Source organism: Empidonax traillii, unplaced genomic scaffold, assembly GCF_003031625.1.
Source record: "Empidonax traillii isolate 1590-97213 ecotype Southwest subspecies unplaced genomic scaffold, ASM303162v1 scaffold448:size1359114, whole genome shotgun sequence".
Lineage (NCBI taxonomy): Eukaryota > Metazoa > Chordata > Aves > Passeriformes > Tyrannidae > Empidonax > Empidonax traillii.
In genome coordinates, this window is record NW_020955641.1 from 825,734 (window position 1) to 840,906 (window position 15,173).

At 47.0% G+C, this 15,173-nt stretch overlaps 1 protein-coding gene across 2 annotated transcripts in view; it reads right to left on the reverse strand.

The window, feature by feature from the left end:
• The window catches only part of CTNNBL1 (catenin beta like 1), a 48,293-nt gene extending 34,929 nt beyond the window's left edge, over positions 1-13,364 (reverse strand). Inside the window, exons 1-4 of one of the 2 annotated variants that reach the window (XM_027894993.1) lie at positions 13,267-13,364; positions 6,153-6,341; positions 3,813-3,919; positions 2,809-2,948 (exon numbers count right to left, since the gene is read on the reverse strand). In XM_027894993.1, coding sequence (XP_027750794.1) covers positions 2,809-2,948; positions 3,813-3,919; positions 6,153-6,341; positions 13,267-13,296 — 466 coding nt within the window. In that variant the 5' untranslated portion in view covers positions 13,297-13,364. The remainder of the gene's footprint in view (positions 1-2,808; positions 2,949-3,812; positions 3,920-6,152; positions 6,342-13,266) is intronic. The other variant, XM_027894994.1, reaches the window with a different exon arrangement.
• Between the last annotated feature and the right edge of the window lie 1,809 nt (positions 13,365-15,173).

Here is a 15,173-nt window from a genome sequence, read left to right on the forward strand (position 1 = left end):
AGCGACAGGAACAGTATTTTCATCTGTCTCTTGCTAGTGAGGTTCAGTGGGGCTGGTGGAGAGGTGAGCTCTGCAGGAGAGAGCCCGGACCTTCTGCTGGACAAGCTGCAGGCGAGTCACCACCCTGTCACCTCAGCAGTGTCACCTCAGCCATGTGACGCTGCAGTGACAGAGGCTAATCACAGACTGCACTGCAGCAGCAGGAGCCAAACCAGCAGGTCAACAGAAGGAATTCTTACCTGCTCCTTGGCACTCAAAGGGCAACCTGCAGAGTATTTTGTTCAGGTATGGGCTTTCCCAATAAATGAGAGACCTTGATACGCTGGGCTTGGGAGAGAGGAGGACTGCTGAGGTGGTCAGAGGGGCCCAGGACACGATGGATGAGGACAGACTGAAGGAATGGGGTTTGATCAACTCAGGGAGGAAGCAGCTGAAGATTTCTGCTGCCTCCTGGGTGCTACAAAGACAGCAGAACCAGGTTCTTCTGACAATGCACAGCAAAGAATTTCAGCAGCAGGGTTCATCTTGCAGGGCATTCCTGTCTGGGGAGCTTCTGTTGAGGCTTGCAGTGAGAGTATCAGCTGCCCTATAAAATTTAGGAGATAGGAAAGCAAAGCCTCGCTTGAAGCTTTCCCGTCTTCCATTAATAAAATCTTGTTGGTGATCATCTTTCATTCACATGTTTTGTGCAAAACTGCATGAATCATTCAACAGATTATTTGCTCCCCCTGGACATTGCTTTTGTCTCCTTCCATTACTCCCTCAAGATACTACATTTAAATGGCATCTGAAGAGCCATTTGTTTAGCTCTCTCCTTGAAGAACTCCTTTTAAAAATATTTTCCCATCTGTTTTAACACAAAACATCATTAGAAAACTTGAGCTGTATCAATTTGGTTTTATGTCTAGATGCTTCACTTTAATAGAACTTCTACTCTGCACATAAGCAGCAGAAGCACAACTACAGCCTCTGACCTGCTTCCAATGGATCTCCAAACACTTCAGTAATTTTACAACAAGAAATACACTTTTCCCAAAATTGCATTTCTCAGGCCAAATTCCTACCCCTAAACTCACTGACAGGAAAGTTGCAAACCAAATAAAAAACAAGTTCACAGTGGAAACCCTGACAAGTCTTTGACAGCAGCAGTGACCCCAGGGCACAGCTTTTCATGGCTGGCAGGACAAAGCAAGCTGTACTCCTGTGCACTTCAGCTGGAAAACAGCTCTGCTATCCCAGTCAATATTCCCACAGTTCATTTTTTCCATGTGACTGAGAAATTCAGTATAGTAGTGCATAGTACATAAAAACTCTGTGGAGTCTGGTAAAAAATAAATAACAAAACTACACAAAACTGGTTTTGCATGGGAGGAGCTTCCCCCAGTACAACATCCACTGTTAACAGTTACTGGAGAGCCATTTCCTTACAGATCTTGGAAAAGGGAGGCTGTGGGATTTGCTGCCTTACAGGGACCAACACTCACCACATCAAGGTTCCAACAGATGCATGTTAAAATACCCAAACACATAAGCAGTGCTCTCTAATATAAACCGGCAAGCAATAAAATATTTATGTTTTGGTTTTAGCTTCTGATCACTGCACCCACTTAGAAAGAATGAATTATGAATTCTCAACAGACAGTGCTGTAAGGAAAAGTGCTAAAAAAGAAAACCAAGATCTGTGCATCAGACCACAACGTTCAGCACTAACAGGCCTTTTCACATTGCGTATTCTGCAACACCTCAGGAAAGCTGGTAAGTGTTATCTTCTGCTTTGCACATAAAGAAGTAAAGAATAAATGACTTTCCTAAGGTCATGGATCAATAAAAAGGGAAAAAGAAAAGCCTGCTGGAGACCCAAGTCGACATCCAGTGCCCTTTCCATGGGGCGTCACTGCTCCCTCCACTCACTGATGTTTGCCAGGGCACAGACATGTGATCTCCCAAGTCATGCCACAATTTTTCAGCTTAATCTGCTGTAGAATATTTTACAAGCAACGTGGGCTGAGCTCTGCTTTAACAGACTGTACAGTGGTGAGCCAGGCATAGTTCCAGTTATCAGCTGACAGCTGAGGATCAAGGCACCAGGATACTCAAAAAATGACATTGTTTTTGATTAAAACTACCAATATCTTCAACAGTACAGATAGGAAGCTGTCTCTGAGGTGTCCTCAGATCTTCAGAGATATGAGAACCAGGTGCACATAGGGATCAGGTTCAGTGACACCAGAACTCACTGATCATGGAAGTGTCTCTGGATATGAACTTAATCAGAGGGGCCACCTGCAGCCTCGAGCTCTGTGCACACCAAACTAAAGGCATGGGCCCGTGAAGAGCCTATCACATTTACAAACTGAGGTGTAGCATGTGGTGAGCCAGTCCAGGACAAACAGCTGCCAGCCTGATAGCTCTGCTCTCATCAAAAAGGGGTAAATGAGTTTAATTTTCACTGGGGCTATTCCAGACAAGGTTTGCACAGTCTGAGGTTATCGCTGCTAAGCCCAGGCCTTCAACTTCTCCTCTGCTGCTCATCTGTTCACACTCTCACACCACCACTCAAAACTAGATGAAAGGGTCATAAAACAAGAAAGGAGAATAACAGCACTGAAGAAATTCCAAATCAATATTACTTGAACAAAGAAGACTTTCACTGGGAAAAAAAAAAGAAAGACAACCAACACCTAAATTCAGTGTGGTGGGAAGAAGAGAAAAACACCTACAGGAGCCTGGGAAAGTGGATATGAGAGATTACAGAAAAGTCTGTAGAAAGCCTCTCCCATGAGAGCTGCCCTGAGAGCTGAAGGATATCTGTGTTGTCGTGTCCCAGCAGCCCCAGCAGAGACTGCACAGCGTTCAGCTCCACCAGCAGGTGATACAGGCCGGGCATCGTCGCGATCACGTGCATCTCCTGAATGATGTCATTCAAATCCAGTTCCGACTCCATGAACCTGAGGCAAGACAAAAACGGTCAGTAAAAAGTGCAAGAAAAGACCACTACCTTCCAGGAGACACCAGGTAGGACTTGCCACCTCAGGTGCACATGGCTCTGGCATTTCTGATCCTCCCTGTCCTACACCAGCCCCTTGAAGTTTAATCCCACAGCAGGATAAGCCTTTCTGCTACATAATTTACACGGAGTAAATAAGCAGATTTGTTCCAATTGTGCAAATCAGTTGTAGAATTTCAATTAAAAAAATCAAAGTCGAGATGCTGTAGCTACTACACATGGCAAAACCTTGCATATAAAATAAATTCTGCAGAGCACTGCACCTTCCCTAGTTACCACACATTAGTATGTGGGTTGAAGTATGAGACTGAAGTCCTTAAAAATAATTTGGGTAAGGGGAAAGAACAGCAAACTGGACAAAATAAAATGGCACTCAAGTGCAGGAAGAAATCCCTTTAACATGAATAACACCCTGAAGGGAGGAAGAGGCTCACTAGAACACACACAACACATCTGGCTCCCTGTGCCCATTCTGCTCCTCACAGCACATGTAATTCTGTGACATGAAATTATTTCCTCCCCACACAGATCTCTGGCTCATAGGCAAGCACAACACCTTCACATCAAAAGATGGGATGAAACCTTTAATTATTGCCAACCATCCTTTTCGTGCTGGTGGCCATATTTTGGTCACACTAGAGTCTCAATAATGCCATCTTTAATTAACAACGTCAATTTAGGAGGAATTACGTGGCAATACCTGCTGTTACATAAGCCTTATGTAACTGCAAATGTCTGTATATTCCAGAAGTTGATTTAGGGCTGAAACCTAGAATCAAAGGAAAAAAGCTGAGCACTATCTTACTTCTCTGGATTGTCAGGAAACTTGATCCGCAGCTCCTGGTTTTTGTAAGATCTCTTCTCAAAGGTGAGAATCATCTTCTTCACTGAACTTTCATCCAAAGGTTCCTCCTGACCAAATTGGAAAAAGCAGAAAAGTGAGTGAACTGGAGCAATTTACAGGGATGTGGTGGGACTGCAGCCGGGCCCAGAGCCCTCGGAACAAGCGGCCACCCCTGGGAGTCTCACTGCAGGGAGCTGCCAAACACGTCAAACACCATCACTACCCACTGACTTAGCCCAGCTCTGACCTCAAGCTGCTCTTCTACACCTCTTATTACCCGGCACTACCAGAACCCATGGAGGTTTTTTGCTTCTGAACAAAAAAAAAGAACAAACCTGAGCTGGTGCCTGTGCCCACAGAGAGTTTCTCTGCAGGAGTCCCCTGTGCTATTGCTTTTTGTAAGTCTACATTTAACTGCCCTGAGTTTATGTTCTTTCTCATTTTCCTCACTTGGATAAGCTTTCACTGCTACTTTAAAGCCTTTTTCTAAAGAAAAAAGAAATCAATCAATATTTTACTCTAGTACTTTCTCTTTATTTTGTAAATGTTCCTAAGGTGTTTGTCAGTTGGCATTGGATATTTACTGTACAGCAGTAATGTAACCCCAGCTGCCTCCCTGACAACTACAAACCTCATTCCTCTATTTTCCTTGTTTTATGATTTTAATGCACTTCTTTTATTAAAAAATTGATGATATAGATTTTTCCTGTGTAACCTCTTCCCTCTCTTCTGTTTGACTGTGTTACCACCACTATTTAAGAGCAGCTCTCAAAACAAAAGCCAAACCAGACCCCCTCACATCTTAAGCCAGGCTTTGTGTCCACCTCCTGCTCAGGATTAAATCAAGAGTTGCTCCTGGCTTTGAAGATTCTTTGGTCAGTGACTCTAAGCAGCAACCTGCTATGAGAGAGAAAAAACTCCATTTCTTCCCCAAACCCCATTACAATAACAACTCCAGTCCAAGCCTTCTGCTGTTATTGGATTTCCTTCATTCCTGTGCCCAACCTGTCTCATTGCCATCCCACTCATGTCACCACCCCATTCAGGGAATCAATACTACAGTGCCCAAAGCACATTCTTCCTGCAATGGGATTTCAACCCACACATGCTGACACTGCTTCCCTCTATTCCCTTTGATTTTTTGCTTCCTCTAACACGTATCACTACAATATCTCCATTAGGATCAGCTTTGTATCTGGTATTTCATTTGCATTCAGTCTCACAGTGTCCTACAGATTAGCTTCTTCCCATCAAATTTACTGGGACAAAGCACATTTTAATGGCACTTATATTAACTGCAGTCCAAGGTAATAAACGAGAGATCTGAGTTCTAAAGAAACCTTGGACTTCCAGTCTTTAAAATCTCTGTCTGGCTGGGAGGACTCCACTTGACAAAGACGAGGGACTGGCACGCTGCAGGAATCCAGAAGACTCCTGCCAGTCAGGAGGACTCTTGGTTCTGTCCATCCATCCTCCCTGGAGCTCAAACGCTACAGAAATCCTGCGTTATCTTTCCCTGCTATCAGCAACAACTGTCATGGCAATAGCTCAACATCAAAAAAACGAGGGGGATTCTCAGAGATGGATGCTGGCAGTGCTGTATACAGAGGACAATGATATTTTACAAAGCTACATGATTCTGCAGTGCTGAATATCACTTGTTTTTTTATCAAACAGGACACGGGCAGCAGGAAGCAAATATCTCCCAGATTTATACCAATCCATGTGTCACATTTATAAAGTGATCTTTTCCCTGGCCCTTGGCAGAAAGGCCAATGCAGCATTGGATTTCTGTCTCTGAGGCTTGAAATCATTTACCCTTGACAGCTGCTACCCCCCTCCTCTGACCCAAGACCTTTCTTGTAGAGAAGAATGTTTGTTTATTTGCTGCTGCTGCACAGCTACAAAGAGGGGGAGAAGCTGCATGGTTGGGGGTACTGATGAGAACAATAGTCAGGAAACTGGGTAGAACACAGAAATATCACCTAAAAATATATTTTAGAGGGTGATTTGGGTATTCCCAGACCAAAACAGAGATGAGGCTTGAAAGCCCCCTCCCTTTTGCCCTCACTTCAAACCTTCAGCTGATATGTTTGAGAAATTTGAAATTAATTAATATGCTTCAGGGCAGGAAAGCAAAACCACAACCTTAAGCTCTGTGAGGCACAGGAAAATCAAATTAGTCTCATCATCTACACGGTAAGAAATGGAAATCACAGAGAAGTGGTTCAGTGTTTAGTTTTTCTCTTATGGCTTAGAGTTTGGTTATTCTCACGGCCTCTCCTTTCCCACAGGACTTACTTCTTCATCTTCCTCTTCTCCATCCCTCTCAATTATCTGAAGGAGTTTCTTCTTCTCATCATCAGTTTCTTCCAGCGCAGCAGACTCCTCTTCCCGGTGCCGGCTGAGCTCTCGAGCACTCGCTTGTTTCCGACGCGCTTTGATTTCCTCTTCCTCTTCATCGCGGGGTCTTTTTGTCCCTCTGTTGGGCTGAAGTCAGAGAAATGAGTGAAGACAAGTCTTTCGTGGCCCCTTGCAAATCAGGACACCAACATCACAAGCCATACCGAGGAAATTCTTACAAGTTGTTTAAACCATTTGCTTACACGATGCTTAACAACTCTGAAAACTGGAAAGGAAATTAATTTAGTGAAGTGGAACATCACATGAGCAGATGAATGCCTCCGCCAAGGGCTGTGTCAACATCCTACCTTGTTTGATCTATGGACATGATTCATGGGAAAATATCTTCATAGGCAGCAAGGACAAGGAGTGCACAGACAAGGAGTGGTCGAACGGCCCTGCTCAGTGGGGTCATCAGGATCCCCAAATCTGCTGACTCAGCTGAGACAACCCCACATTTCACAGCCAGCACGCTCAGCAGACAGCAGGGAGAGAGAATTTTTCACCCGTGATGTATATGAGGTTATACTGAATTCCTGTGTGCGTCCCATTTCACCCCCATCCTTCTGCCTGAAGTTTGCTGACAGTGAAAGCAGAATCAGCCCAACTCGGCGTGGGCAGGACAGGAGCATTGCTGCTGGCTGCAGCTTTGCAGGGGCTTGGCACGGGATTAAACACTGCCCAAAACGCCTTGGTTTGCTTGGAACCACCTATTATTTTATTCCACTATTTTATGTGAGTGACAAAATTAAAGGTAATTCGCCAGGGACAAGAAAAAGCCCATTAACTCTAATCCCATCTTCTAATTTAGGCAGAAAGAAATGAAAGATTTTGCAGTGGAAGAAAAAACTCTCCCTTCAAAAACTACATCAAGTTGGGTCCAAAGAAAGATGCACAGGGAATAGGTGACAGTGCCCAGGTCCAGCACAACTGTGGGCATCAAAATGGGAATTTCCAGTTCCCTGGCAGGTTGGGAACTTTTGTGCTGCTGAGGGCAATAAACCTTCCAGGTTCATAAGGGAATCCTGCTGCAATTCCAGCAGCACAGCCCAGGGAGCAATCATCCAGGGATTTACTGCAATACAAAGGACAAGCTGGCAAACGAAAGCTCTTGTTCAAGAAAACACTGCTTTGGGTGTTAAAAAAAAACAAAACAAATACTCCCCTAAAAGCCCTTGAGGAGTTAATTATAATTAAGAAGCAAATGGACAGCAGCCTGGCCAAGATCACCTTGTTTTCAGGGTTACCGGGTTGTCATCACCTTAAGGAAGATGCAGAATCAAGTTTCCCAGACAACACATTAGCACAAATCAAAGCTCTAGCTGCTTGCTCCCAGGCAGACCTGTTCAAGCCCTGTTATCTGTCTCCTTTCCCCCTACATCTTCTCTGCCATTTCCATTACAGATGGCACATTCCCGACTTAAAACTCTTCCAAAGTGCCTCCATGCACTTTTAAAGCAGTTACTCAGCTCATAATTCAATAGCCATGATGTGAAAGCATACCCGGAGATTCTTTGAAATGAAAAATTTATTTGCTAGGAGGGTTTTGTGGATTGGGTTTGGTGGTTTGTTTTTTTTTTTTAAAGCATATTCCTATTACTTATCTTCTAGGTACATTAAAAAATAATTTCACGTGGATCCATTTGGAAACGAATGTGCCATTGACAACAACCAATAATTCAAACGCTCCTGAGCAACCAGCGACCCAATAAAGAAAAGAAAAACGAGAAAGGTGCTCTTCTAAATGATACAATCCAAGGAAAAAGCTTCAGAAATCCATATTCCTTCCTCAGTGCTCTCGATGGCACACAGATCCCTGCCCTTCTTATGCCCTTCCACTCACTCAATAACACCCAACTCATCATAAACCACCTTTGACAGATTAATGCCACAAACATAGATTCAGCAATTAGTGACATTAAGTGCTGAAATCCACCGCAAAATCCCAACACGATTCGCCTTGGATGTTCCCAGTCTGGGGAGTCAGAATCTCATTCCTCACTCTGATTCCTGAACGTCAAAAAGGACCAAAGCCCCGGTGAGCCTGAGGTGCCACGAGAGGCTGAAGGAGCTGGGGGGTCTGTGACACACGAAGTCGTGCCACGGGAAGGGACGAAACCCCCAATCAAAGCTCCATCACGAAACCCACTCCCATTTCCTCCATAACTCTCGGTACCAGAATTCACACCCTGCTTCCACCTCAGTTATTGCACCCCTTTTTTTTTTTGTATTTATGCCTCGTTGGGGGGGCGTCTGGAACACAACAGAGTCATTATGATCAATCACCGTGTGCGCTCATTAGCGCTGCCAGCAGCCCGGCAATAGGCAGTAATTGAATTCCGGGCAAACGCTATTAAGCAGCATTAAGGCTTTGCCTCTCTCCTTATTGATGTTATGCAAAACCTCCCTAAGAATATTCCCCTTTTCCCAACCAGCGCCATTAAAGCCACGAAAACCCACGGTGGAGCGGAACACCTGGGTCCTGCTCATCCCACAGTCAGGAACAACTGATTTAAGGCAGGCATTAGTTCCTGTTCATCGACTGTCATCTTGGCTTTGCATTTGTGTTTTCCGAAGGGCTCTTACCAGCCAGCAAGAATTAAGACCCTGCCTGGTGCATTTCGCTCAGCAAACACATATATTGTGTCCAAACACGTTTGTTTAACCAATTCCACAGCTTCACACATATATACAAGAAGGGTTTTTTTTTCCCTCCCTGGCAGAAAAGAGAAAGTTAATCATCTGATAAAGAAAATGTGGGGTTTTGTACTCAGTTGTGCTAAGGTGAACCTGGCAAGAAGATGGAATTCATTAAAAACTGCACGAGAAAAGCATTTTAAAATTGTTTTGTTAGCTAAGCTTAATTCTGTTCCTGTTGAATGCGGGGCATTCGCAGTGATTTATTCAGAAGCCATTTTCATTTAAATCTAACACTGATATCCCCACGCAAAAACCAATGAATACAAAAGGGTTTAAAAAAAAGCTGCCGTTTATAAAATATGATAAAATAAACAAAAGCTGGTGATCGGGAAAGGGAGAATTATCTTTCCCTTTCTCTTCTAGCCCCAGAGCTGTAGTGGCTCTGCCTGTTACTTGACATACCCTGAGCTGTCACCGCCTGGGGCCGAGCCTTTGGGCACAGACTTTCTCCAAAAACACCTCTGACACGGGTCCTGGTCTGTGCACGGCCAGGTAAGGCAGAGCCTCATGTGCCACAAGGGACAGGAAAAAAAACATCCTAAATCAAAGCACAACGACCTGCCAGGGCCCCTGGGCTCCCTCCAAGCAGTGACTGCACATTAATATCAAGTTAAGTACCCCACAGAACCTGAACACACATTGTTGAGGCCCTTGATTGCTTCAGCCTTCACCAAAAGAGCAGGAATGGTTTAGAGAAGTCTCGGTAGTTTCATATTACTCAGGAGATACTCAGGAGTTTCATATTAGTAAGGTATCTGATTTGTAAGTAACCTCGTTACTGTGAAGCTCAGAAATTATTTGTTAATGAAATCTGAAATAAATCTTCATAAATGATGCAGCTGCTTCTCTGCCCACGTCCCAGCCCGCTCCGACAGTGACGCACCAGCTGTCAGTCTCGAATCCTAAAAAGAAGCCCAAATCTCCAGAGGCATCTTCAATAACTTCCTAATTTTGTTTCCAATGTTTGTGATAAACCAGGCTACCATCAATCTCACTTTCCCTTGTTCTTCCTTCCTGAAGCACAACAGTTCTCAGTGGTGCAGGATCTGAGCGCTAAAACCTGGAAGAACCCCTGGGTCCTCCAGCCTCACTCATGAGGTTCCAAACCACCTGAGGAGCCCGTCAGGAAGGCACAGGACCAGGATCTTTCCTGACACACGTTTACAGCGCTCGGGTTTGGTGGTCAAAGACGACACACTGGGAAGTAAACCAAAGATTCACTTGTAACCCTGTGAGAGCACCAAGACAAGTCTGGCAGCGTGGGGTTGTACTCCCAGGAGCAGAGCTGAGCTGGGGTCAGCTCCTTGTTTCAACCTGCCAGCAGGAGAGGAGTTACTGGGGTCATAATGCTGTAAGCAGTCAATGACCTGCTCGGCTGAGCTGCCCCTGCCATCAAACGCGTCCATTACACTGCAAACTGACAGTAAATTATCTGTACCAGCAGCAGAAATGATGATGTGCCTCCATGGATACAGAGAGATCCACACGCTGCACTCAACCCACTCAGACAGCGAGGAGATCACCCAGCCCGGCGCGGTCTGACCTCACCCCATTAGTTACTGCTTCTCCTGCTATTTGATTTGACTAATATCCCATTTAAAAAAAAATTAGCAATTTGTAACGATCACTCACAATGATGAAGTCTGCCTTTGATGAGAACTCAAATAATCTCCCTTATTCCCTCCCAAGACAACCGAAAGAGGACTCTGAATAGCCCTGGATTTGGCTTTGTCCCCTTAATTACCCTCCAGAATCTGAGACCTAACACGGAGGATCTGGGCAAACAGCAGCAATATTTAATCATCACTTTAGACCATCTGCAACTGTTTTGCTGCAACACGTAAAGTTTATGCGTTCCTGAGCTTTGTATAAACTGCCAGGTGCTGTTTAATTGTATTTTTTGTTGCAAGAGGTTCCTTTTCCCGTTCTGGCAGGCACTTGGTGCTGAATTGGTGGCACAGTGCCTGCAGTCTTCCACGCCAAATTTGGCACCGAGGGAGAACATCTTCTTGCTGAAGCAAGGGCACAGATTACACATTTAGAGGAGAAAATTCAAAACAGCGTAAGGGAAAAGCAATTATTTTGGGTTGTGCTGAGGGAGGCTGAGAAGCCCAATTCATTTGCAGCAAGAGATTAAAATCAGGAGAGCTGAGGAGCCCACACCCCCCCCCCCAACAGCCAGTGAGGACAAACAAGGAGACCTTGAGCCAGCCCACACCTCAGCCCAGAGCAGGGAAGCTCCCAGATCCAGGGCTGGAGTGGGCCAGGAGCTGCTGGGAGAGCTGCCAAGCCACCCTCCTCTGGCCACCAGCCCCTGGCCATCATCTTCATGCCACCCTCCCCAAAGACAGACACCCCACACACAGGATGGGGAAAAACTGCTGTTTCCAACTATTTTTTTTCCCTATCTCTCAGCCAGAAATATCACCACAGGAGGGGATCTCATTTTCTCAGAACCAGAGCTAGTTCACCTGTCTCCTGCTCCTTCACTCACCATTTCACCCAGTCCTGGAGGTCTGAATTCAGCGACACCCCAGTCCAACGGCAAACCCTCCAGGAACCATTTCAGCAGCTGGTGGAAAGCTGCAGAATGTTTTTCCTCACAGCTAAGAACGATTTCAGCAGCAAGGAATGAAACTAAAACTCAGATCCCCAGCAGCCAAGCAGCACTTCTTTACCTCCAGAGAACACAGGCCCTGCTCTCACAGGCAATCACCCCCTTGCCATGTTCAGAGCTCATCCGAGGGGAAGCTGTGCCACATCCAAGTGAGCAAAGCGAAGTGGAGGGACATTCCCCCCTCCAGAGTGGGAGCTGTATATTGTATTATCACGTCTTTTCCATATGAAGACCACCTATATTAAAAGTGCACATTTGCTTAGCTAAACCACATGTTCTATGGTATCTTCTTGTAATAACAGAGATTTCCTCAAATGTTTTCTTCAGTGGTATGATTTCCAACATTTGTGTCACATTCTCTTGCATATGTAAAAAATAACCCATCATAAATAAATTGAGAAATAACTCAGAGAAGTCTTTGAAAAACAGAGGTGTCTGATTTGCATTTGCACACACACATTTGCAGACTTTCACCTCCTCAGAGCGAGAGAAAAAGCAAACAAACAAAACCCCAAACCAGAACCTGGTTAAAAGAACTTCAAAGTTCAAGTTTGCCTCCCTGTGCCTTAACCTGCATCCCAGACATTGCTATCCTTTGCAGAAGGCCAGAGAATTAAAGGAACACAAGGAATGATAATTCTAATTTGATATCAAGAAATCACATTAAAAAAAAAAAAAAAAGATAAGAGAAACACAGAAGTGGAGCAGATCTCAGAGCAGCAGGGGAAAGATGTGGAAGGATGCTCAAGACAGAGCAACACGTGGGAAATGTCCTGGAGATTATCAAGGAGGAATCCAGAGGAGCTCCAGAACATTTCGACATCACTGGGAAAAACGATGAGGAACTTCTCAAACCCAACTACAACTTTCCCTCTTTCCCCTGAGCATCTCAAAACATCACACCCCCAAAACAGGGGCTGCTCCTTTCACCCCTGTGTCCCGCAGGCACACCGGGATGGGCTGGGAGCAGGGAGCTCCATAAGGAATCCCGTGCTCCCAGCTCAGGGGCAGAACTGCCCGCAGAACTCCCACACCCACGGGACAGGTCCAGGGGTGTTTTCCCTCACCCGGGAAACCCCACAGCTGCAGGTGGGCTGAGAACTGAAGCACAGCCAACACCATCACAGCAAAGCCACCAAAACGCCATTGCAAACTGGTAAACTCCTTACTGATACAAGGGGAACCCCCAAATCTCCCCCCACGGGGGCAATAAGTCCCCGCACCCGACACGGACAGACCCGCACGCAGAGAACCACCAAAGGCCACGCTGCGAGAGGAGGAAAACGCTGCGAGTAAAGGGGAACTTCTGTGAGGGAAACTTTTCAAAAAAGACTTCGGTAAAAATGAAATTAAGCGGGGCTCGTCGCGAAACGGGGAGGGAAAAGACGAGGGACGAGCTCAGGCCTCACTCCGGGGAACCCTCCGGCCCGCCCGTGTCGGAAGCGGCGCAGGAAGAGCCGGGGCCTCGGGGGAGCCTCCGGTAAGCGGGTCCGAAGGGGGCGGAGAGCCTCCCAAAAACCTGGCGACGCCGCAGTGGGACCCCGCGCGAGCGCACTGAGAAGGCCCGCACGGCGGCGGGGCCGGAGCGGCACCGGGCCGGGAGCTGCCACCGCAGCGCGGCCACGGGCGAGGGCACCCCTGTGCCGGGCACTGCTAACCGCCCTCGGCCAGGCCGTCCCGTCCCCCCGCGCTCACCTGGTAGCTGAGCAGCTCCCCCACGTCCATCGCTCCCGCCGGGCCCGCACCGGGAACCGCCTGCCCAGCGCCGGGGCCGCGCGACACTCTGCCGTAAAGCAGCGCCAGCGGGGCGGGGGGGGAAACTGCCACACTGCCGTAAAGCAACTCTGGCCAAGCGGGGAGGGTGCCGCACCGCCGTAAAGCAGCGCGGGGCTGCCGCAAAAGGGGGGGGCAGAGGGCGAGGGGAGACCCCCGGGCCGGGACCACCCGGGGGGAACCTCAGGGGGCTCAGGGCACGGTCAGACCCCTGAGACGCCCCAGGACATCCCGCCCGGCCCCTGGTGCCGCTTAGGGGTCCAGGAGGAGGGTGGGACCCCCGCCCCCCGCGGTGACCCCGACCCCTGGGAGACCCTCCTTACCCCACGGGCACACCGGGCCAGAGGGTCCCGTTCCGACCTCGGCGGTGCCCTCCCTGGTGCAAAGTGTGGAATGTGGAAGAATTTTTCTTAATAAATGCTGTTCTTTGATGCTCAGTCTTTTGCAGCTTTCCAGCCTGATCTACAAGAAGGGAGGTTTAATCCCTGAAAGAGCGGCCAACAGGCTCCAAGTGATGTCCAGGTGTCAGGAAACAAAACCGAATTACTTGTTGTTAGGGTTGCCTTGTTGAGGTTTAGGGCTGGACGTGCTCCAGCAGTGTCAGAGCTGGGGGGGAGGTTAGCAAAGCTTAGGAAAGAAGGATAGCGGTCACAAAGAATGCGGAATTTATGGGACATCTTGGCAGAGCTCCCAAGGAAGAAACCAATAGACCCAAACTCAGCAAGTGTGATGAAATCGGCCCCAGCTGGGTAAAAGGTGATTCTGGCAGGGGAACCTTGTGACCACCCCCTCACAGACCGTGACCCAAGAAACCCCCTGACCCCTAAAGAACAGCAAGGCTGGGCATGGGGACTGATTAGCAGGAGAATCATTAACCACCAAACAGAACATTAATTAACAAGAGAACTGTGTAACTTGCAGCCAGTGAACACCAATTCCTTTGTTTGATAAAATGTGTATATAATAAAAGAAGTTTAGATAGTTGGTGTGTGCTTGATTCGTGGAATTCCACGGGGCAGCCAGGCCGGTGCAGCTCTGGAATAAACAATCAGTGTCTCCCTTGAGTGTTTAATTATTGGCTTGTTGCACACTGGGTAAAGAACCCGATTTTTGTGGACAATATCCAGAGCCAGGCACTGTTGGGACTGGGACTGCTGTCCCTGAAATACCCAGCAAAGCCCCCCTGGAGCTGCCCCGGGGGGACACCCAAAATCGGAGCTTTCTCGTGACACGTTTTTCCATAACCTTCTGAAAAATGCTTCCCCGGGGCTGAGCCAGGCTCGGGAATGCAGGAGGCTGTTTGCCAGCGTTTATTGACAACACATTTCTATTTATACCCAGCGTCATTAACCGCTGTCACCTTGAAAACAGGCCAATAACCGAGCTCTGAGTGCGGCAGGAGGGACGTGACGGCCCCTCTGTTCGCTGAGGTCGTGACAAACCGTCCTGTAACTCCACAAAAGACACAGAACCCCGGGCAGACAGAGGCATTTCTCAATTTAACAAATATGAATAATTAGGAGAGAGCGTCAACTCGGCCAAAAATCCCACTGTATTTATTTCAGCTGCGCTTTAAAAAAAACCAGTTTTGAGCTAAAGGAATTTTTCATAACGATCGCAGCATTTACGCAGTTATCTCAGCAGGAGTCTGGTTTGAGAACACTCAGGAAATTAAAAATATATATAATGTTTTCGAAGGAGTCCTCGCATCCCCCCGTTGTTTCAAGAAAATATAGGAGATCAGTCATGGCAAAATTAACTCAACAAATCTGCGTGTTAAAGATGAGATAAATAGAAGATAATTACGGGCTCATCTGGCTTTGGGGTGT